Raw genomic sequence first — 21,508 nt, 5'->3', positions numbered from 1 at the left:
TTTGTATATAATAAATACCAAAAACTTTCACTGCTGGTATTTTTCTTATACCACGCGTGCTGGATTTTCCCAAATCCAAGTTATGGTCATCCGCTCGTCAATAAGTCATCTTTCGGCTTTAATTCGCGAAAAAACTGCAAAAAAGTCAAAAGGATAGTGCCTAGAAGCGGCCAATTGAACGCAGCCGTGAAAATCACAGGGAACTCTTCGCCAGCAGTGACGAGCAGCCGTGGATACGCGGAAAAGAAGCTGCAGCAGCCGAAGAAATTTGGCTGAGTGTGAGTGAGAGGGAGGAAAACGGGGGACCGCTAACAACGGATCGCGAATTTCGTCTTTAGACAAAGTTTTGCGCTGCTTGTCACGGTATTCCACGGCCTTGCCCACGGACATCCCGCCCCTGGAAAAACCGTTTGCCAGGCTAAAACGACGAGCAGGTGAGACACCCAATATGGCGAAAAAGATCCCCGATCCCAACCAAAACGCCATGCGGCGCTGCTCCGCCCACAATTCGGCACCCCGCCCGTTAAATTCGCAAATTGGCTTCAACCGCATTTGCCATTGCTTTTTTTTGCGACTTTTTGTTCCCCCCATTTGCGATTTTGTAGATGTTTTGCAAACCTATCCCGTGGCCATTTTGTGGTTATAAGCGCCGCTTTTAAGCGGCTCCACGTGTAAGTGTGTGTGCTTACTGCACATGTATTAAATTACAACCACGCGGCCTTCCTCTTGGTTGTTGTTGCTGTAGTTTGTGCCGTTTCTGATAACCTCTTGCATGTTGTTATCAAAAATAAGAGAGAGCCCAAGGAGGAGCACGGCTTACATCACAGACTTCGCATCGCTTCAGTGACCTAATGCACTCCTAACCTTCGGAGAGGCTTTTCATTTTGCTCCTGCAGTGTTTATACTTCACGAGAAAATAAATGGAAAACAAGAAAACTTGTTACTGTATATTTGTCTCCTGAATTGTTGTTGTTTATTTTTGTTTGCCATTCTCCTTGTGCATTTCTCTTTGCATCTCTGTTTTCGTTTACCTGCCTTTTCTATTCTCCCATCTTTCGCTCTCTCTGGCTTCCGCTGTCACTCTCTTTGCATTTTCGCCTGTCATCTGGCGGTCAGTAGCCGGCGCCCTTCCCACTGCTTCCCGCATCCCGTTACGTTCCGTTTCCTCCTCACATCCTCATCCTACTGCATCGAAATGCGTATTCTATAATATACTAAATCGCTGATTACTTTGGCAATACGAAATCCGTTTGTCTTGAAAATCGCAATTTTTACAATTAATTTAATGTATTTATCCTGGTCCTGGTATTTTTGTTGAATCGTGGGATAAATGTTTCTTTAAATTCAAAACGTAATTAGTAAAATAAATAAATAAAATAATACATATGAATAGATCAATATAAATCTTAAATTTAGTTTGCTAAAGAGTAGAAATTATTAATGAAAGACACAGTAAACTTCCATGCTCTGATACTCTACTAGTATATAGAAGTATTCAGCATTGACATATACTCCTGGCACGAAAATTCGTTTTTCACGTTGTTAATCCAAATTCAGTCTGTTTAAAAAAATTATACCTATATTATATTATTTAAATAAAACCAAACTATGATCATTTGGAGTACATTTTCCTATGGTATCTATGATTTTATGCTGACTGTAAATACACTCTGTCTTAAATTCCTAACCATGGTAAAATGAACAGGTATTATTTAGATTTAGTCATCAGCTTATTTATATACGCATATGTTTATCTGGCCAAAATCATAATACCCGCAGGAAGGGTGTAGAAAGCAATCGTCGCCATGTACAGCGAGTCATTTTTTGTAGGCGTCTCTTCGGCCTTGTTTTTCTTCGCTTTTATATTTCGCATTAGAGTTTCCACATTGCACAAATCATCTTTCTGTGACAAGAAAATCTTTGCCAATGTTTATTGTCTATCGTAGAACGTCCTGGCCAGCTGCATGTTGAATGTTTCTGCGAGTGCTCCACAAGATATTGCCGGTATGTGAGCCCTCTTGTACCTGCCCGAATCTCAATCTCCGCGATTGCCCCATCCAAAACCTATTTCCCCACCTCCTAGCCAGCTTTTAGCCTTGTTTCTGTAGCGTCGTTTGCAGCCACAATTGGAGTATAAATAAGCCGCAGATGCGAGCTTACCAGCCAGTCGAGATTCGGTGTTTGTTTCTGCGATTACTTGACTGACACTCAAATTTTTGCTCTTTGCAGTGCTGCAACGATAAAGAAATGAACTCAAACATATTTCTGGGCACAGCGGAGAACGGCCTGCGGCACGATAAGATTGTTATACTTGATGCGGGAGCACAGTACGGCAAAGTGAGCTTAAAACCAAAAGTAGTTTAAACCTCTCTCTAAAATTGTCCCAATTGTTTCGCAGGTTATCGACCGTAAGGTACGCGAACTCCTCGTTGAGTCGGATATCCTTCCATTGGACACGCCAGCATCCACGATACGCAACAATGGCTATCGGGGCATCATCATCTCCGGGGGACCCAACTCAGTCTACGCAGAGGATGCGCCCAGCTATGATCCCGATCTGTTCAAGCTAAAGATACCTATGCTGGGCATCTGCTACGGCATGCAGCTAATCAACAAAGAGTTCGGAGGCACAGTGCTCAAGAAGGATGTTCGAGAGGATGGCCAACAAAATATCGAGATCGAGACCTCGTGCCCGCTCTTTAGGTGAGCCTGGAAATAATAAATCCTAGAGTAAGCAGCAACAAGAAAGTGCTTAGGCTGAAATGAGTTTATCTAAGCGCTGATACAATGCTGCAATAGCAATTTTAAAGCCAAGAACAGTTTAGTTTAGAGCAGTTTATAAACTGATCTACACGTGGCATAACATATTCAATTTTACACCTAATTATTACAATCTTATCTGTAATTAAATAACATAACAAATTCGTTTCCCACAGTCGCCTTAGTCGCACACAGTCCGTGCTGTTAACCCACGGCGATAGCGTTGAGAGGGTGGGCGAGAATCTGAAGATTGGTGGCTGGTCCACAAACCGCATTGTGACAGCCATTTACAATGAAGTACTCCGCATCTACGGCGTCCAGTTCCATCCTGAGGTGGACCTCACTATCAATGGCAAACAGATGCTATCGAACTTCCTGTACGAAATCTGCGAACTGACGCCCAACTTTACCATGGGTAGTCGAAAGGATGAGTGCATACGCTACATCCGCGAGAAAGTTGGCAACAATAAGGTGTTGGTGAGTTTGGAAAATTACATTTTGAATCAAGACATGAATATTTAAATGGAATCTACATTCTTACAGCTGCTGGTCAGCGGCGGCGTGGATTCGAGTGTTTGTGCAGCTTTGCTCCGCCGTGCTTTGTACCCTAATCAGATAATTGCAGTGCATGTAGATAATGGTATGGCAGTAGATAAGATTTGCGAAATTTATTCATGTATAAGAATAGAATTTAAAATGAATAATCGGTAAATGCCGAATTTATATCATTTGTATTTTAAATTGTATACACCTTATATTTTGTCCTTTACTCCTAGGTTTCATGCGCAAGAACGAGAGTGAAAAGGTAGAGCGTTCACTGCGCGATATTGGCATCGATTTAATCGTCCGAAAAGAAGGCTACACGTTCCTTAAAGGCACCACGCAAGTCAAGAGGCCCGGACAGTACTCCGTGGTGGAAACGCCTATGTTATGTCAGACTTATAATCCGGAGGAGAAACGCAAGATAATTGGTGATATATTCGTCAAAGTGACCAACGACGTAGTAGCCGAACTGAAACTAAAGCCTGAAGAAGTTATGTTGGCACAGGGAACCCTCCGACCAGATCTGATCGAGTCCGCCTCGAACATGGTGAGCACGAATGCAGAAACAATCAAAACGCACCACAATGACACGGATCTGATCAGGTAATAACCAATGGGCGAAACTCCCAACCAAGTTATACTGCTTAGCTTATTTTTTCTCAATTCATTTCTTCAGAGAGCTTCGTAACGCAGGACGTGTGGTTGAGCCGCTTTGTGACTTCCATAAGGATGAAGTGCGCGACCTAGGCAATGATCTTGGCCTGCCGCAAGAGCTTGTGGAGAGACAACCCTTCCCAGGTCCTGGTTTGGCGATCCGCGTCCTCTGCGCCGAGGAGGCATACATGGAGAAGGACTACTCAGAAACTCAGGCATGTTAACAATAAATACTTGTCAAAGTTCTTTTAATAAATAGATTATTTATTTGTAGGTTATTATCCGCGTGATTGTAGACTACAAGAATAAACTGCAAAAGAACCATGCTCTGATCAACCGCGTAACAGGCGCCACGAGCGAGGCGGAACAGAAAGACCTAATGCGTATCTCGGCGAACTCGCAGATCCAGGCAACTTTGCTGCCCATCCGCTCCGTGGGCGTGCAAGGTGATAAACGGTCATACAGCTACGTAGTAGGCCTATCCACGAGCCAGGAGCCCAACTGGCAGGACCTTCTCTTCCTCGCCAAAATCATACCGCGCATACTGCACAACGTGAACAGGGTGTGCTACATCTTCGGCGAACCCGTGCAGTACCTTGTGACGGATATTACGCACACCACACTGAATACGGTAGTTCTTTCGCAGCTAAGGCAAGCGGATGATATTGCTAATGAAGTAAGTGAATTTGATTTGCCAAAGGTAATAAGTCAAATGTATTAATCATAACCATTTTAGATTATAATGCAAGCTGGACTATACCGGAAAATCTCTCAGATGCCTGTTGTTCTCATACCCGTGCACTTTGACCGCGATCCCATTAACCGCACACCCTCCTGCAGAAGATCGGTAGTGCTGCGTCCGTTCATAACGAACGACTTTATGACTGGTGTGCCTGCTGAGCCCGGTTCCGTGCAACTGCCATTGCAAGTGAGTCAATGTTCAATCTTTCTGAAAAATGTATATTAAAAATTGATCTGCTCACAGGTTCTAAATCAAATTGTACGCGATATATCCAAGCTGGATGGAATCTCGAGGGTGCTATACGACTTGACAGCCAAGCCGCCGGGCACCACCGAGTGGGAATGATGCGTTCAAACCAAATCTTTTAACCGCCATTTCATAGAAGTAGATGAGACAAAAAATAATCAACCAACCAATAAGCGGCGGGCGCTCGAGCCGAGGACAATGGCCAATCAATGGACGGTCAGGTGGGATAAAGATCCAACGGTGGATGGATCGACCCTTGCCTTCGAGCCCATCGCAGCTGCTCCTGCCTTCTAAAGAGACACGTTAAACGAGCAATTCATGAGGCGCAAATACAGAACTGCAACTGCCGCTTCGAAATTTAAAAACAATTCAGGTTCATTATATCGATGATACACGTATGTGTAGTTACTGTGGAATTAAGCGAATCGAGATCTAAAACAAATGGTAAACTATTTGCCAATAACACTTATGTACATTTTCATGTTTTGTTCCTTTTGAGAAAAGGAATGTGCCCACAAACCACGTAACAAACAAAAACAATTAATTTACGCATTTTTAGTTATATACATAAAATATATATATATTATATACATAATAATAAATAATTGCAAAATAACAAGTTGAGAAAGTTGTATATTTGCTATAGAGAAAAGTGTTTTCGTGGCAAAAGGCATAAAGAAAAGATTGTAAGAATACGAAACAAAAATATTGTAAGCTAAAATTATGAACTGTTATATAAAACGTATATATTTAAAAAATGGCAAAACCAGAAAAACAAAAACGATTATGATACGAGAAATGTAATAAAGCAAAAAATCGATTTAAATGTGTTTGCATTGCATTTTTTAATATTAAACATCTGCAACCCAAGACCTACGGCCTAATCTTTGCTTTTGTTAAGTAATAGGGGCCTCCACTAGTAATTTTTTGCATTTTTTGAAACGCTTCGCGGGTGAGAACTAACTTGCTGTTTTGGTGGTTTCTTAATTTTTCAAGAGACGCCATCTTTTCTCTAATGGGTGTACGTTTACTTGACTTTTCTTGCATATGTCGCAGGTTTCTAGATGGATTTGATTCACGATTAGGTCCCGAATGCTGCGGTTGCATCGCCGGATTAAAAAAATATTTAGAAGACAAACTAAAGTGATTTGTTCCTGATCTAAAAACTTACAATGGTTGGTGGTTTTCCCTCTTCTCGGTCAAACATGTGATTTAGAAACAGAAGTTTATCTGAATAAAAAAGTTTTGGCTGCGGCGATTCACCAGAAAACTTTGCACCATGCTCTTGGATGCGCCCGAGTTCAACTTTATAGCGAAGTTTGTGGATCATATGTTTCCAAAACCCAGATGGGGAGTCCACTTTCATTTCATTGGCGATCGCCTCCCAGATTCGGTCCTTGAGTTCAAAATTGAAGAAATCTTTGTTACACTGATTCCACAAGCATTTGTGATCCTCATACAAGGCAATTAACTTTAATTTAGCCTTGGCGGTTTGCATGAACTTCGGGCTCGGTGAGAAGGTGATTGGGGTCTTTCGCAAAGAAGTGGCGTCAGTATAGGAGGAGCCTGTGCTAGACGTTGTACTCTTTTCCTGACGCTTTAGCTTTGCAGCCAGTAGAGCTCGACTTCTCCCCAACGAAGGCTTGTCCGAGAGAGAATAGTAATCCGTGCTTGAAGCAAAGGAAGTCTTACTTCGAGATCTGCGTTTCATAGTCCTAGAATTGGATTTACTTATAATTTATATTTTATTGACAATTCGACATATTTTCCAAAAGCTAAGGGTGATTAATGCCTCAGTAGTTTCCCAAAACATATGTATCTATTGATATTATGCTTTATTCTCCACTATATAATATGATCAACTTATGGTTGTGTCTTACGTCTTATAATTGATACAATTACGTTATAAATGAAGAAAATATATAGGACACGGGATGTATTGAGGGCATTTATTGTCCGCTTTTTTGGGTTAAGCTTGGTTTATTATTATTAATATTAAATGAAAGAATCGGTTTAATACATATTACTTGAGTTTTATTCGCACAGTTTTTTCGTCGACGCAATCTGTAGAGCATTTGGACAAATTCGAAAAGAACAAAAATTGAAAGAAACGCATGCATAGCAAGAATTAAAAATAAAATTGTGTATAATTATATATATAAAACTCTTACAATTTCTCGCTATCGTTCGGTTACATAATTCACTTTTAAAACAGCACACTCGATATACTCAAAATATAAACAATTTGAAAAAAATTGAATAACAATACCATAACTCGATTGCTTCCGTTGTGAGTTTGAGTGTGTTCACCTACACGGAGAGGGTTGGGATCAGGCTTCTGGACTGGGTGTATTAAGAAGATCCAGGGCCATTTACTGGGCCAGCTCCTTCATGCGGTTAAGTGCGCTGCCGGCCTTGAACCAGCCGATCTGCAGGTCGTTCAGGGTGTGGTTGAGCGTAATCTTGTCGACCTTGTCTCCGTTCTTGATTTCGCACTCAACGGGCTTTCCAGGCGCCAGGGAGTTCAGGTTTAGCAGGGAGATTTTGCTCGTGGGCTGGATCTGTTGGAGTATAAATTAAAGATGAAAACTTTAGACACCAAACACAAGAGTCGCAAACCTTATCGTAATCAGCAGGATTGGCGAAGGTGAGTGGCAGCAGACCCTGTTTCTTCAAGTTGGTCTCGTGGATACGGGCGAAGGACTTGACGATGATGGCACGACCACCAAGGTGACGGGGCTCCAAAGCGGCATGCTCGCGGGACGAACCCTCGCCGTAGTTCTCATCGCCGACGGCCACCCACTTGATGCCGTTGGCCTTGTAGTCGCGGGCAACATCGGGAACTCCGCCCCAGCTACCGTTGCGCTGGTTCTTGATGTTGTTCATCTCGTTGTTTTCGTAGTTGGTGGCACCGATAAACATGTTGTTGGAGATGTTGTCCAAATGGCCACGGTACTTCAGCCAGGGTCCGGCAGCGGAGATGTGATCAGTGGTGCACTTTCCCTTAACCTTGATCAGCACAGTCAGATCGGTCAAATCCTTGCCGTTCCACTTGTCAAAGGGCTCCAGCAGCTGCAGACGCGTCGACTTAGGATCGACAGCCACCTTGACATTCTCGCCGCTCTGTGGGATTCCCATAATGATATTTAACAAAACTTTTAATCAGTTTAGGAAATAAGTGCACTTACGGGTGGGGGAGCAGTGTATGTGTCCTGTCCGGGGTCGAAGCCCTTGGCGGGTAGCTCGTCGCCAAAGGGAGCCTTGAGCTTAAACTTCTTGCCATCAGCAGCAGTGAGCTCGTCGGTCAGTGGGTTGAAATCCAGACGACCGGCGATGGACAGCGCGGTGACCAACTCGGGACTAGTGACAAAACAATGGGTGGCCGGGTTGGCGTCGTTCCTGCCAGTAAAGTTTCGGTTGTAGGAGGTGACAATGGTGTTCTTGTCGCCCTTCTTAACGTCCTGACGATCCCACTGTCCAATGCAGGGACCGCAAGCGTTGGCCAGAACGGTGCCGCCGAACTTGTCGAACACCTCAGAGATGCCGTCGCGCTCGATGGTGGCACGGATCTGCTCAGATCCAGGAGTCACGTTGAAGGGGATCTTCGACTTAAGGCCATGGCTCATGGCATCCTTGGCGATGCTGGCGCAGCGACCCATGTCCTCGTACGAAGAGTTGGTGCAAGAACCAATAAGACCTACACGGATGTCCATAGGATAACCGTTCTTTTTCGAGTTCTCGCCCAGCTTGCTGATGGGATGGCCCAGATCGGGAGTGAATGGTCCATTAACATGGGGCTCCAGGGTGTCTAGGTTGATTTCAATCAGCTCATCGTACTCGCAGTTCTTGTCAGCGGACAGAACCTTGCCCTGGAACTTCTGGGCTTCGGAGGCGATGCCAGCACGACCGGTCGATTTCAGGTAATCAGCCATGCGCTGGTTGAAGGGGAACAGAGAGGTGGTAGCTCCGATCTCAGCACCCATGTTGCAGATGGTAGCCATGCCTGTACAAGAGATGGAGTCAACACCCTTGCCGTGATACTCAATGATGGCACCGGTGCCTCCCTTGACGGTCAGGATATCGGCGACCTTCAGGATAACATCCTTGGGCGAGGTCCAGCCGCTGATCTTGCCAGTCAAATTGACACCAATCACTTTGGGGCACTTCAGCTCCCAGGGAATGTCGGCCATCACATCGACGGCATCAGCACCACCAACGCCAATGCACAGGCCACCCAAACCGCCACCGTTGGGGGTGTGTGAGTCAGTACCGATCATCAGCAGGCCGGGGAAAGCGTAGTTCTCCAGAATGATCTGATGGATGATACCGCTGCCTGGCTTCCAGAAGCCCAATCCGTACTTGGCACAGGTGCTGGCCAAAAAATCGTATACTTCCTTGTTCAGATCCTTGGCACGGGCCAAATCCTTGGGTCCACCAATCTGGGCCTCAATTAAATGATCACAGTGAACAGTGGAGGGCACAGCCACCTTTTTCAATCCGGAGGAGATAAACTGCAGCAGAGCCATCTGGGCGGTGGCGTCTTGCATGGCCACGCGATCGGGACGAAGGCGCAGGTACGAAGTGCCGCGCACGATGTCCTGGTTTTCGGGATCGTCCAAATGCGAGTACAGAACCTTCTCAGAAAGAGTCAGTGGGCGGTTCAAGCGCCCACGCACCACTTCCAGGCGCTTGTTCAGCTTCTCGTACGGCAGGTAGACGTCCGAGTCGAACTTCGACAGAGCCACCTTGGAGGCGGTGTAGCAGGAGGCGTGGAACTGGCGCACCGCACTGGCTTCGGATGCAACATGCTTGCCCAGTCGGCACACCTGGAAAGCAGATAAGAAGACGAAACGTTAAATATATATGTTGAAGTGTTACATTAAGCAATCAAGATCGAGTAATTAGCACAATGTCATTCTCTAGTTTATTTGGAGCCCGCACTCTGTTAGATTTGATTGGTAGCTTAATAAACACTTGATAATCATGTCAGGAGGCCTCGCCACTTTAATTAGATTGATACCTTTATCAAGAAATGTGCAAATCTCAACAGGCAGTGATGTTATTAAAAATTTATTGGGAAAATTTGATAATAGCCACAGCTATTCTGATAAAATATTAATAATTTTGGGACTTATTCTAAAGATATGTATGTATGTGTTTTCTATATATGTATAAATGTTATTAGCATCACTGTGACCGTGATGAATGCGTCAGCATGAAAGCTTGAAACAAACCCTTTAACATTGTTTAACAATTTAAAAATGAACCACGTGACACAAACGTATGTATGTACATGCGAACAAAGCGCAACAATTGCAATGACAATTACGTCAAATAGGTCGTTAACTTATTCGCACAGTGCAGTGAAGCCTTTCTCGCAGCTGGCCTGGAAAACCCCCACTTGAAGGGCGAAGCTCCTCCAACGCGCGTGATACTATATTTAGTGCGGGCATTATCAAAGTGTAAGTAAACCTGTCACAGATAAGACGGTCCTCCGCCCGAAGATATATGTATGTTCTAGAGGGTCTTTGCCTCCTGGTTAAATAACTGGGCCCTGGCGATTATGTAAATGCAAAAACCGTGGAACCACCGCGAATCGCTGTTTATTTCTGGGGCTACCGATTCCGCATGGTACACTGCTGTGTATATTCCATCTATGTACGTATTTTGGATGCAGGGACTGTAGAATCACAAACACTACGAACTCGGTTACCTAACCACTTCGAATTTACGTTTTTAGGTTAGAAAACGCTGTGCGAAAATTTTGCTATTTTTCGCTGCCCACATCCTGCTGGCTGTGTAAAATATTGGCAACGATTTTTAGCAAAATTTCGCGCAGCGCTTTTTCCAGTTGTCTTTATCGCAGCTTTGAATTTCGGCGTTCCATTCATAGATTCTATACGTAAACGTATATATGTGCGTGGTTATATTTTGGGTCGAATGGAGGCACAGGCTCCGCGCTAGAACCTACCTGTGCCTGGGCGCTCATCAATCTCGCAGCCATGGTCGCGTCCTGATTAAGCGATACTCGAAATAAACCCGACGAAATTGATACTGCAGCGGAAGCTTGAAGCCGTCAAAATTTTCAGCCCTCTCAGCCGGAAGATTTCAAGACAGACTAACTTCTTTACCACAGCGACCAGTGTTTGCAGGCGTCCAGCATACGCGTCAGCGATTTCCCGCCGGCTAGTTTCCCGCCGAGTCTGGCTCGTTAGGTACACAAGTGCATAGCAAGTTTATCAGTTCAGAACTGAATAGTGAGAGGTTTGGTTATATTATTTATATGTTTAATTGCAATGTTATGGTACTAGTACTGCCTGTACGGATTCGTCGCTTTATAAATAAAAAAAAAGAACTAAATAAGTTGCACATTTATTTATCTTATGAAAATTTAATTACCAGGTACACTGAAGCAAGTTTCTTATTCATATAAAAGAAAATGCAGAAAAAATTTACTGTACTGACGACAAGCCCTTTTTTCTGAGTTGGGGGATTGATTAAATATATATGATAATTTGCTTATATTTATCATTTTGTCGACCATAAAAAAAAAAAGATTTTGAAAAGTGCATCAAAATCAACCATTATTTTGGTGAAGTACGTACATATAATCGTTCGATATCCCGCACCGAGTGAAAACAGAATCACAAAAAAGAACCCAAGGGAAAACAGAACCTTGAGACAAAGAAAATCACTAGAAAATATTTAAAATATATATAAATAAGCGAAAAAATAAGCGGAAATTATAGAATTTATCGTTTAATATTACCTATATTTTTTATGGGCTCTAGCTTTTTTTAGCCGTCAGCGCAGACGAACGCCGCATTGCTGCCCAACACTGCCCATTTGCTTGCGTGGGCGGGCGATACTTTCCCACAACTGCCCGAATAATAAGTAGGCTCGGCAAAATGTTTGACAATGTCCAGTCAGCATTAGTCCTGATCCCCTTGCCATGTCAGAACGTCGCGTAGTGCACGAGATACCCGGGGAGTACCAGCCAGTACCCAGAGAACCGGAAGAGCCAACTCCTTTAACCACCTCCTGTTGCCGACGTCCCAACTGCGGTTTTCGGCTTCGGGATGAGCGGAAAATTTGTTCCTGCAATCACGGCTACATCATACCAGTGTTTATACTCTTCGTTCTGGTGATGATTGTGCTTCTGTTGCCTTGGGAGACCTATCATCGAAATGAGAACGGAAACAGCCCTGTTCCGGTGGAGAAGCCGTTACCATGCCAACTCGAACTGGTGGAGAGCTTGCCTTTGGGGTTGAACTACAGCCAATGGCAAAGCCACCCCCAACTGAGGAGCACCTTTGAGTCCTGGCAGCTTTTACTAGGCAGGGCCAAGACCTCGCTGGACATCGTTTCTCCGCAATGGACACTGCGCGGCTTGGACGCCAACGACAGCAGCACCGGGCCTGGAGATCAACTCTTTCAACAGCTACTGTCGAATGGAGATGCCGGCAGACCCAAGCTGCGCATGCGGATTGTGGTTAATCGCAGCCAGGATAGCCTGTGGCATGCTGATGCCCGTATTTTGGCTAACTACGGAGCAGCCGATGTAGTGGGCATAAATGATCTGCACTCAAAACTCTGGCTAGTGGACGGGGAGCACTTCTACCTGGGCACAGCCAGCATGGACTGGCGATCGCTCACACAACGCAAGGAACTAGGTGTGCTGGCCAGGAATTGTCCTCATCTTGCTCAAGATCTGGGCAAGATCTTCCAGACCTATTGGTACCTAGGCAACAATGAAGTACCAGAGAACTGGCCGTGGATGTACCACACGCACATCAATCAAAGAAGACCCCTTTTGCTAAACATCAACAAAAAACATACAATGAGAGCTTATTTATCCAGCTCGCCACCTGAGTTGATAGCCACTGGAAGGACCCGAGAGCTAGATGCCATTTTAGATGCTATAGACAAGGCAACTGAGGTTATACACCTTTCCTTAATGGAATATTCTCCTCGGTTAAGGCGCAGTAACAAATTGGAATACTGGCCGGTGATAGACAATGCCCTGCGTAGAGCTGCCTTGGAAAGGGGTGTGGCCATTAAGGTGCTTATTTCGTGGTGGAAGTATTCCGATCCCAGTGAGGATCACTTCTTGAGGTCCCTGCAAGCGCTGAACAAAATGACGGAGGAAGTGGACATACAAATGGTAATGGGCTTATACAAAGTACTGGCGGGTTTTGAACAAATGCTTTGCTCTTCCAGCGACGATTTGTTGTGCCCACTACAGATGAACTGGAGAGGATTTCCGGCGGAAGGGTTAGCTGCAACTCGTACTTAGTCACCGATAGTGTTGCCTTTATTGGCACCTCCAGCTTATCGGGAGAGCATTTTACCTACTCAGCTGGCATTGGATTAGTCCTCCAGGATATGGACTACAACAATAATAGTCTCCGTACAGATTTAATGGCCATTTTTCTACGAGATTGGTTTAGTCCCTATGCCCTGCCACTAAAACCAATTTTGCGAATTTGAATTGCGCCTTTAAACCCGCCGGCATTTTGCAACACCGCCATCAGCTGTTCATGTCATAACAAACGTCAGATCTAACCTCAAAACCTAAAATAAATTTAAGTTCCTCCACTCTCGAGTTAAGATAAAGCTACATTTAAGCATGGCCAACAAGCCGACGCGCGATGTAATCGGCATCATCTTCAAGAACTTCTGGAAATCCCTGCGGCCGCGTCAGTTTCGTGGGGATTACATTGGAGAGGACTATTTCGGGAATAAGTACTACGAAATTCCTGCTAATCCTTCGATTGGGAAGAGGAAGCCTTCCCGTTGGTTCGAGCCAGCGGATAAGGAAGCCTTTGACCAGGAGCTGACCGCTGAATGGGAGGCGTGGCTACGAGGTCGCCGGGAAGAGCCACCCACCCGCGAGGAGCTGGTGAAAAATCTTCAGATTATGGACATGAAGAAACGCAACGCCGCCGAACTGGAAGCGACATATGCGAAGGGCAAGGATGACAAGGCACTGCCCAAGCAGGTGGACGGACCAACCATTGGAACCTTTCCGAAATACAAGGAGTATGAGTTTATTCCTGGCAAAGAGCCACCGGAGAAGTAACTCTATTATTGGGTTTCCTTTTAATTTAATGTGTAAATATAGTTAAATTGATCTTAAATGTTCTACCATTCGTTCAAATCTAAGTCCTTAACAATATCCACGGCTCCACCCGCCTCATCGTATTCATCTTCCACTGTTGCCAGCCGGGGTTTCTGTTTCTCGGGCTTCTCCTTCTTCGCTTTTTTGGCTTTGGGCTGCTCAACTTCCACTTCCTCCCCATCCTGTACATCCTCATCGTCATCATCCGATCCCAAATGCAGGCCATCATCGCCTTCATCTTCCGAGTCCGAGGGGAAGAGTTCTACCTCGCCGTTTTCATTCCTCACTGGTACTCCCGTTTTAGTCGGTGGTCTCTTTAGCTTGGGCACATCATAGTCCGCATTGATTTCATCCGTCTGCGCCGCCTGTCGTCGCTTCTTGGTCTCGTGTGTCTTCAGCCAGCTGGTATAGTAGACGTCAAGTGGAGTGCGCTTAAGACGGAGTTGCTGCTCCCAAGCCGTGACCGCCTGGGCATCCTTTATGTCAAAGTTGACGCTGCTCTTGCCACGTTGCTGCTCTATAAAGCGGCCGCTCTCCTGAATCTTCTCAAGCAGCTGTTTGAGTTTTCGAGCATAATTGGCATTCCTACAATCCTTAAGGTACGTTTTGATGGCCATGACAGTGGGCACCACCAAATCGCTAAAGGCCAGTGAGGCGGACTCATGAGCGAGATATTCCAACAAAAGCCCACACACCTGTTCGATCACTTCATCACGGAAGCCATTTTCTGCCAACTGCCCTTTGTTAAGTCGAAGGACGCAGGTAAACTGCAGTGGCTTCATGGATACCGCCGAGTGCTTGCGGTTAAAGGTGTTGCTCTTTAAAACCTCTACAATGAGTGGAAGCACCGGCACATATGTGTTCGTCTCTTTGGCCAGTGAAATGAGGGTCTGAAGACAGTGGAATCGCAATGGGAAGTACTGAGCGGTGGGTATCAGTCGAATCACTCCGGTGGCAATGGTAACAAGGGGGTATATCAGAGGCTGCAGCTGTGGTTTATTCGCACTTGCTCCTAGGAGATCCGCCCACAAGCGCAGCGAGTTAATGAATTGCCAGTTGTAAACCGCTTGGAAACTGTCCTTTTTCTTCAGGATCACTGCGTTTCGCAGGTGAATGGCCAACTGACGGATGTATAGGAAGGCATGTTGATAGCTGACGTTTAAATCCAACGCGAACATCTCCACCAGAGAGCGGCGCATAAAGTTGATTCCTGGTAAAGTGTTTGGAGACACAAACTTGGAATTGCGTACATAGGCCAGGTACATGGCTTTAAGAACGTGGTTCAGCATGGTTGCCTACAAGATTTATTGGCTTTAGCATGAAGATACAAAAATTAGTTAGTTCAAAATATTTACCTGCTGTTTTCTGGTTATCTTCAGAATGCAGAGGAAGGCCAGAACTCTAACTGTTTCATCTCCAGTGGCCCATAAGACAACCAGGCGCTTTAATATGGTCTTTCCAAGTGCCGAAAAGGGGACCACCATGCCGGCCATTTGATGCAGATGTTTCAGCAACACGCCCAAGATATTTGGACTAGACACCTGCTCCACCAGACGAATCAAATCCGTGAGGTAGTAACGCAAACAGCCGCGCACCTTGACCCACTTTTTGTGCTTGTGCAACGGTAGGCTGCTGTTGGGTCTAACACCCAGCAATCGAATAATGGCGGGTTGCAGGTGGATTACGCAGAGCTGAATTACTCCATTAAATGCGGCTGCCCCCACTACCTTAAACGCGGCAGCATTAGGCTGATTCTCTCCTCCGTCCGCTCCGTCGGCAGAGATGCTGGCCAGGGCTGAATTAAAAGCCTGGATAACCTTGCGGACAATGTCAATGGATACGTTAGCCTGGCCCAATTGCTGTTCCCACTGATGCAACAGGTTGAGGGTGATCTTTTGGGTACCTCCAAGTGCCTCATCATCATCTTCCTCGTTCTCAAAGTCACTTTCATCGCTGGCCACCTCCAAATCTTCGCTGGGTTTGTGGTACTTCTCTTCGTCATCCTCTTCGTCTTTACTTTTAGTCGCTGTGTTTGCCTTGTCTTCCTCCTCCTCGTCATCATCCTCATCTGTGTCCAGAAGATTAAAGTCCAGCAGCTTTTTATCATTCTTTTTCAAGAAGTCGTAAAACTCTGGGTCTATATCTTTTAGTCCCTCAAGTTCCTCCTTATGGGACCTTTTGGCTCCCTTCTTTGTGGGCTTCTCATTGTTCACCGGCTGGGCGACTTTCTGCTTCGGGGTTTTAGTGATACCTTTCGATGCAGAGGATGTTTGGGGTTTCGCCTTCCTGAGGGTATCCTTGGCGTTCTTCTTTTTGTTTAATACAGGCTTGGATTTGCCCAGGGTCTTAACTTTTTTCGTAGCCAGCTTCATTTTTCAACGTGCAAACTAAAACAAAAATGCACGTGTGCCGTTCAACAAGGTTGCCACGTTGCCGAATTGTGGTCAGTGTTGCCATGGGGTTGGAAAATTACAACTTAAATGCAGCTAAAAAATAAACCAAAATATAAGCAAGCTTTAACAATTTCATTAAAAGTCGAACTATTAGCTTGACGATATTTACGCTGGATTTTATAAGCAATAAATTAAATAAATGACAGAAATATTTATGATTTATGCTAGTGCTCTTGCTTTAGATTTCAATCCTGAGTTAGCTTTATACAAATAAATACATTTCGATATTAAATTTAAAGTACATTGTTCGTAATTCGCATATGTTTTATATATATTCGCATAGCTACAATGCAGATAAAAATCCTGTATTTACAAATATGTTTGTATATACCAATAACGAACACAATCAACTCTTGCTCTTAAAAAAATAAGCGGAAAATCCGTCAAATATCCAGAACTTCTAGCCGTTTTGTTGTTGTGGGCGACTAGGTACATAAGTCGCAGGTGAACGCTGAAACATCGATGTTTTTCGATTTTTTCCAAATCGATGTTTCCTTCGATGTTTCATCACCTCCATTGGCAATTGCACTTGCTTCGCTTAGCAGTCGCACGGGAATCCGTGGAAAATGGCACTCAAGAGCCACATGTGCAACGCAATACCCGCCGGCATGGAGTCGGACGAGGAGGAGATGGAGAACCTAATGACCAACCTGAAGATCAAGCGCTTGGAGGACATCACGACAGGTGCTGGAATCGACGGCTCTAACTTTGACGCTACTTTGGACGCGAAGGCGGAAGAGTTTTTCAAGCTTTTCCGGGAGATGTGGAACATGTATAGCAAGAAGAAGTCGCCGCATCTGCACCAGGAATTCGGAAAGGCTTTAATGGGCCATCAGGATCCTCTACTGCTGGCCTTAAAGATCTTCGCCAACTGCCCCGACAGCAGCAACATCAAGCCGAAGAGCTTGTCACATTTCGTACTGGACACGGTATGCAAGCTTCACAAGGATTTTCCGCATCTTGGCGAGGGTTGTGATCCCAACACCAGCATGATAGCCTTTAACTTTGTCAAGACCTCCGGCTTGCTGGCCCTCAACAATGCAGTGATCCATGCCTATAGTCTTGGCCAGATCCGCGACCTACTGCTCCCCAAGTTACGCGAACTCCTGGACAACGGGCTGTACAAAGAGGTCACCCAGTGGTCCATCGGTCTGCAGTTGACGCACGAGTTCGACATGATGGAACTGGCCTTCCCGCTGATTGCAATCGAGAAACTACCACTGGCCGAGGAGTATTTGGACCATGCCACACAGCAGCGGCTGCCCTTTGTCAAGTTCTTGGATTCGTTGCTGCACAAGGAAAAACAGGTCATAGAGCTCTGCGAGCATCTCCTCTAGTAAGTATATGAAAAACTGGTCTTGAAATTGAGCTAATTCTATGGTCTTCATCTGCAGCCGGTACAAGAATATAAAAATCTCTCATCAGGTGCTTAGCTATCGGCCTATTGCCAAGATTGTGGCGCGACTGGCCAAGAAGTATGGTTTCGACGACGCCGTCACGCCCAACTATAAGTTCACTAAAACGTGCAGCTATTTGCATTACCTTTACCGCGAGTACGAGAAGGCGCGCATTAATCTGGCCAGTTTCCGGGAGTTGGTGAGCGTCCATGCCTATGACTACGCGTTGCGCACGGACTTCGTAATGTATATGGCGTCAGCTGGAGCTCACTCTGAGGCCATCTATTGGTACAATGAGTTTAATCTTGATCCGAAAGATTGTCCGCTGGAGATCAAGACGCAGGTCTTGCGAAATGGCGATGGAAAAGCGTCAGGCTGGGAATCTCCAGGCGAGGACCGTTGCGCCGCGAGTAGATGTGATATGTACCTGACCATGGACCTGCCTGATGAGTGCCTTATCATCGTGGACAAGGCTGAACAGTTCGATCGCATGTTATACCATCTGCAGCAGGAGTACGTCATATACCTGGACTCTGAATGGATGCAGAGCGTGTGCGGAGAAAATCAGCTGTGCGTGCTACAGATCGCCACCGGCCACAATGTCTATCTAATTGACTGCCTGGCCAGGGAGAGCCTACGCTCCGAACACTGGCGCTTGCTGGGCGCGAATATCTTCAACAACGTGAACATCCGTAAGGTGGGCTTCTCTATGGTCAGTGATCTCAGTGTATTGCAGCGCTCATTGCCCCTGCAACTGCGCCTTCAAATGCCTCACCACTACTTGGACCTTCGTAGCCTCTGGCTGGAGTTAAAAAAGCAGCGCTTCGGCGTTGAGCTTCCCTTCGGCAATGTTAACCGGGCAGGAGACGCCCTCACGGATCTCTCATTGGCATGCCTTGGCAAGAAACTGAACAAATCAAACCAGTGTTCAAACTGGGCCAATCGACCGCTGCGTCGCGAGCAGATTCTTTACGCCGGTGAGTCAGGGATGGGCTCCCCAGATTTTAGCATTTTTGGCAAGACTAATTTTCTACTTTCCAGCCATGGATGCGCGATGTTTGCTGCTGATCTACAACACGCTCATTGCACGCGTTTCCTCTATACATGTGGCTATCGAGAAGAGCATAGCCAGCAATAACTTTCTCAGGCGTGGTGCCAATGTTAAGTGATTGAGGAGCTGACCCTTGTTATATCCATGCACCTCTTAAGGGATAGCGGTTCTCACGAAGACAAGACAAAGGCGTTCGCCCAACTTAAATTAAGTCCAAATGTTATATGTAGTTACAAAGAGTATTTAACATATATTTAGTGACTAGCCAGGCAGCTGGGTTAGTGCCTAGCCAGGCAGTTTGTTCACACGTTACAAATCAGGAGGAAACTATGTGACTGCAAGCCGGATATAAAAGAGTGAATTTTATTACGCTATGATTTTATGCTCACTGTATCCCCATAATTTAGATACTTACATTATTCCAATTCATAAATACATGTATTATTTTTATTTTCTGTTATGGCCGTGAAACGAGCCTATTGTTTACCGTCATGCATAATCAAAACTGAATAAAGCAATGAATAGGATTGAACCACTATCGAGTGCTAAAATACTTCAAATAACATTGGGATCGAACTAAAAAATGGAAGCAAGTAACGACATTGTGGGATTATTTCAGCGGTGTGGCGTACTTGCTATTCCAGTCTCGCTCGAAAACATTTCGCAGGTCGCTTCTTACGGTATTAGTGGTCTCGGTCTCGAAGGTTTCGCCTAGCACGAGGCCAATGCCAGCGGTGTCCGTAAAGTAGTCTCCACTCCAGTTGGAAGTTCCGATGTAAGCCACTCGATCTGTAACCATATACTTGTTGTGATTCACACGGCCAAAGGGAATCTTCTCCTGACTCGCGTCAGTCGGCACTATGAATCGACGAATTTGTATATCAATTTTTTCTTCTTTGGAAGCCAAGTCCTGCAGTGACCTGAGAAAGCGGTCCTCCCTGGGATCGGAGTGCTTCCACCACGATATAAGGAGCTTCACAGCCACGCCCCGTTCGACAGCTGCCTTTCGCAAAGCGTCGTCGATAAACGGCCAATAGGAGCGCTTCTTCTCGTAAATGATCAGCGGATAGTAGTCCATAAGCGCAATATTAACGTAAGTTATGGCCGTGTTAATGGTGTTGAGGATGGCGTCCAGGTCGTTTGTTCGGCCATAGGCTGAAAGGGGAGGAGGTGAGCTAGATAAGAAGCCCTCCATGCTAGTATTTGTGTTGACACTCAGCTGCATGGGGTTTTTCAAATTGTAGCTGGTCGAGTAATCCCAGCTCCAGTCGGGAATGCGAGAACTTTCACTGTTGCCTAGGTACCAGTACTCTTCAAAGATCTTGGCCACATCATGAGCCAGATTTGGACAGTTCTGGACTAGCACGCCCATCTCCTTGACCTGGGTCAGTGCCCGCCAATCCATATTGGCGCTGCCCAGATAAAAGTGCCGGTCGTCCACCACCCACAGCTTGGTGTGGAGCACTCCACTACCAAAGTACTTTGGAAACGAGATGCTCACAACTTCAGCAGCACCAGCACTTTCTAACAACTTTGTGTTCAAACTGGGTGACGCAGTAGAGGGTTCGCTCTGGGCAATGCGAAGTTTGATCCTGGGCGACCTGCTTCCGCCATTTCCGTTGGCCAACAGTCTTGCGAAGACATCCTCGCCCGGCATAGTGCTGTTATCCGACACCCCGGGCGTATCCTCCGCCTTCATTGTCCAGTAGAAGGAAGCTATGTCTAGTGAAGTCTTGGCGCTCTCCAATAACTTTAGCCAAGCTTCGTAGGTGCTCAGGAATCGAGGACTGCCGTCGGGATAAGTTAGTCCAATAGGTATGGATTCCACCAGTTGTATGTTGCAGGCGAACTTCTCCTGCAGACCATGACCCCTGCCCCCTTTGTACTGATGCAGACGTGGTCGCGGCTGCAGAAAGGGTAATGAGTGGTTTTAATAAAACGAATGCATACGCATGAAATCGTATATGAAGTACATATGTATGTACGTACCTGGAAGTAGGAGCTGCCGAGGAAGAGAAGCATGAACAATGACACCGTCACCATTTGTCCCGCCTGCTGACTAGCCGCAGTCCTCTGTCCCTCCCCGGCGACCTGAACGGGAGCTGTGTTCTGGACGGTGCTAGTGGCATTCTCCACATCTGGCTCTTGGTCCTCAAGCTTCTTGTATTCCGGCATGTCTAAAAATCGCAAGACCTGCGATTAGCCACAAAGGTTTGCTTATCCTTATCGATATGGCAGGTTATTGATAGAGCTCGCGACTCCCTCTTTGATAGGCGCTAGCTAAGAGGAATAAGTAAAGAACTAACCAGATCGGAACTGTAACGTGTGCTCCATTTCATTCCATTGGTTCACTCTCACATTTCATTCCTCCACTGCGTTCTTTTGTATGGCGAAAAAGGGTTGACTTTTTTCTTTCTTTATGAATAAAATTACCTGAAATGAACATAGTGCATCACAATGTTGAAATTTGAAAGTGCCAAATAATAGTTGTCGTTTAAGTTTAGGAGTCGTCAATCCCCCTTAATGTTTTCGCTACGCCCA

General features: G+C 45.7%; 8 protein-coding genes and 1 non-coding gene across 9 annotated transcripts; 5 read left to right on the top strand and 4 right to left on the bottom strand.

The window, feature by feature from the left end:
• Window positions 1-35: 35 nt before the first annotated feature.
• LOC6548798 (GMP synthase [glutamine-hydrolyzing]) lies at window positions 36-5,765 on the top strand. The gene is made up of 10 exons (XM_001974019.3): window positions 36-434; window positions 2,230-2,337; window positions 2,399-2,703; window positions 2,937-3,237; window positions 3,304-3,400; window positions 3,537-3,906; window positions 3,980-4,172; window positions 4,232-4,633; window positions 4,694-4,885; window positions 4,943-5,765. The coding sequence occupies exons 2-10, from the start codon at window positions 2,248-2,250 to the stop codon at window positions 5,042-5,044; spliced, it is 2,052 nt and encodes a 683-aa protein (XP_001974055.2). The 5' UTR covers window positions 36-434; window positions 2,230-2,247; the 3' UTR covers window positions 5,045-5,765.
• Window positions 2,732-2,868, top strand: LOC113564366. The gene has a single exon (XR_003407961.1).
• A 45-nt stretch (window positions 5,766-5,810) lies between the features above and the next one.
• LOC6548799 lies at window positions 5,811-6,700 on the bottom strand. Its single transcript, XM_026981118.1, has 2 exons — window positions 6,117-6,700; window positions 5,811-6,040 (listed from the first exon to the last, which is right to left on the bottom strand). The coding sequence occupies exons 1-2, from the start codon at window positions 6,654-6,656 to the stop codon at window positions 5,819-5,821; spliced, it is 762 nt and encodes a 253-aa protein (XP_026836919.1). The 5' UTR covers window positions 6,657-6,700; the 3' UTR covers window positions 5,811-5,818.
• A 65-nt stretch (window positions 6,701-6,765) lies between these two features.
• Window positions 6,766-11,144, bottom strand: LOC6548800 (probable aconitate hydratase, mitochondrial). The gene is made up of 4 exons (XM_001974021.3): window positions 10,917-11,144; window positions 8,134-9,771; window positions 7,565-8,068; window positions 6,766-7,506 (listed from the first exon to the last, which is right to left on the bottom strand). The coding sequence occupies exons 1-4, from the start codon at window positions 10,947-10,949 to the stop codon at window positions 7,318-7,320; spliced, it is 2,364 nt and encodes a 787-aa protein (XP_001974057.1). The 5' UTR covers window positions 10,950-11,144; the 3' UTR covers window positions 6,766-7,317.
• A 596-nt stretch (window positions 11,145-11,740) lies between these two features.
• Window positions 11,741-13,457, top strand: LOC6548801 (phospholipase D3). The gene is made up of 2 exons (XM_001974022.3): window positions 11,741-13,109; window positions 13,166-13,457. Exons 1-2 carry the CDS (start codon window positions 11,898-11,900, stop codon window positions 13,433-13,435), a joined length of 1,482 nt encoding a protein of 493 aa, XP_001974058.1. The 5' UTR covers window positions 11,741-11,897; the 3' UTR covers window positions 13,436-13,457.
• Window positions 13,458-13,461: 4 nt separating this feature from the next.
• LOC6548780 (NADH dehydrogenase [ubiquinone] 1 alpha subcomplex assembly factor 2) lies at window positions 13,462-14,088 on the top strand. The gene has a single exon (XM_001974023.3). It carries the CDS (start codon window positions 13,575-13,577, stop codon window positions 14,025-14,027), a length of 453 nt encoding a protein of 150 aa, XP_001974059.1. The 5' UTR covers window positions 13,462-13,574; the 3' UTR covers window positions 14,028-14,088.
• Window positions 14,043-16,538, bottom strand: LOC6548781 (nucleolar complex protein 2 homolog). The gene is made up of 2 exons (XM_001974024.3): window positions 15,422-16,538; window positions 14,043-15,361 (listed from the first exon to the last, which is right to left on the bottom strand). Exons 1-2 carry the CDS (start codon window positions 16,436-16,438, stop codon window positions 14,090-14,092), a joined length of 2,289 nt encoding a protein of 762 aa, XP_001974060.1. The 5' UTR covers window positions 16,439-16,538; the 3' UTR covers window positions 14,043-14,089.
• A 394-nt stretch (window positions 16,539-16,932) lies between these two features.
• LOC6548782 (exonuclease mut-7 homolog) lies at window positions 16,933-19,499 on the top strand. Its single transcript, XM_001974025.3, has 3 exons — window positions 16,933-17,855; window positions 17,914-18,893; window positions 18,958-19,499. The coding sequence occupies exons 1-3, from the start codon at window positions 17,086-17,088 to the stop codon at window positions 19,083-19,085; spliced, it is 1,878 nt and encodes a 625-aa protein (XP_001974061.1). The 5' UTR covers window positions 16,933-17,085; the 3' UTR covers window positions 19,086-19,499.
• On the bottom strand, window positions 19,315-21,349 carry LOC6548783 (phospholipase D3). The gene is made up of 3 exons (XM_001974026.3): window positions 21,274-21,349; window positions 20,957-21,144; window positions 19,315-20,873 (listed from the first exon to the last, which is right to left on the bottom strand). Exons 1-3 carry the CDS (start codon window positions 21,299-21,301, stop codon window positions 19,578-19,580), a joined length of 1,512 nt encoding a protein of 503 aa, XP_001974062.2. The 5' UTR covers window positions 21,302-21,349; the 3' UTR covers window positions 19,315-19,577.
• Window positions 21,350-21,508: the final 159 nt, after the last annotated feature.

This window comes from Drosophila erecta, unplaced genomic scaffold, assembly GCF_003286155.1.
Source record: "Drosophila erecta strain 14021-0224.00,06,07 unplaced genomic scaffold, DereRS2 tig00000092-arrow-pilon, whole genome shotgun sequence".
In the NCBI taxonomy this organism is placed as follows: Eukaryota; Metazoa; Arthropoda; class Insecta; order Diptera; family Drosophilidae; genus Drosophila; species Drosophila erecta.
Note: the sequence above shows the minus strand (reverse complement) of the source record. Positions and strands in the feature narration are given on the sequence as shown.

Coding starts and splice junctions, on each gene's coding strand:
- LOC6548798 (XM_001974019.3), top strand. CDS start 2,248: ATGAACTCAAACATATTTCTGGGCACAGCGGAGAACGGCCTGCGGCAC. Junction 3,401..3,536: donor TGCAGTGCATGTAGATAATG/GTATGGCAGTAG, acceptor CTTTACTCCTAG/GTTTCATGCGCAAGAACGAG. Junction 3,907..3,979: donor AATGACACGGATCTGATCAG/GTAATAACCAAT, acceptor TCATTTCTTCAG/AGAGCTTCGTAACGCAGGAC.
- LOC6548799 (XM_026981118.1), bottom strand. CDS start 6,656: ATGAAACGCAGATCTCGAAGTAAGACTTCCTTTGCTTCAAGCACGGAT. Junction 6,041..6,116: donor AGGGAAAACCACCAACCATT/GTAAGTTTTTAG, acceptor ATGCAACCGCAG/CATTCGGGACCTAATCGTGA.
- LOC6548800 (XM_001974021.3), bottom strand. CDS start 10,949: ATGGCTGCGAGATTGATGAGCGCCCAGGCACAG. Junction 8,069..8,133: donor CATACACTGCTCCCCCACCC/GTAAGTGCACTT, acceptor GGAATCCCACAG/AGCGGCGAGAATGTCAAGGT. Junction 7,507..7,564: donor ATCCTGCTGATTACGATAAG/GTTTGCGACTCT, acceptor ATACTCCAACAG/ATCCAGCCCACGAGCAAAAT.
- LOC6548801 (XM_001974022.3), top strand. CDS start 11,898: ATGTCAGAACGTCGCGTAGTGCACGAGATACCCGGGGAGTACCAGCCA. Junction 13,110..13,165: donor AGGAAGTGGACATACAAATG/GTAATGGGCTTA, acceptor TTGCTCTTCCAG/CGACGATTTGTTGTGCCCAC.
- LOC6548780 (XM_001974023.3), top strand. CDS start 13,575: ATGGCCAACAAGCCGACGCGCGATGTAATCGGCATCATCTTCAAGAAC.
- LOC6548781 (XM_001974024.3), bottom strand. CDS start 16,438: ATGAAGCTGGCTACGAAAAAAGTTAAGACCCTGGGCAAATCCAAGCCT. Junction 15,362..15,421: donor AGATAACCAGAAAACAGCAG/GTAAATATTTTG, acceptor TAAATCTTGTAG/GCAACCATGCTGAACCACGT.
- LOC6548782 (XM_001974025.3), top strand. CDS start 17,086: ATGGCACTCAAGAGCCACATGTGCAACGCAATACCCGCCGGCATGGAG. Junction 17,856..17,913: donor CTCTGCGAGCATCTCCTCTA/GTAAGTATATGA, acceptor CTTCATCTGCAG/CCGGTACAAGAATATAAAAA. Junction 18,894..18,957: donor CGAGCAGATTCTTTACGCCG/GTGAGTCAGGGA, acceptor TCTACTTTCCAG/CCATGGATGCGCGATGTTTG.
- LOC6548783 (XM_001974026.3), bottom strand. CDS start 21,301: ATGGAGCACACGTTACAGTTCCGATCTG. Junction 21,145..21,273: donor CACGTTACAGTTCCGATCTG/GTTAGTTCTTTA, acceptor TGCGATTTTTAG/ACATGCCGGAATACAAGAAG. Junction 20,874..20,956: donor TCGGCAGCTCCTACTTCCAG/GTACGTACATAC, acceptor CCCTTTCTGCAG/CCGCGACCACGTCTGCATCA.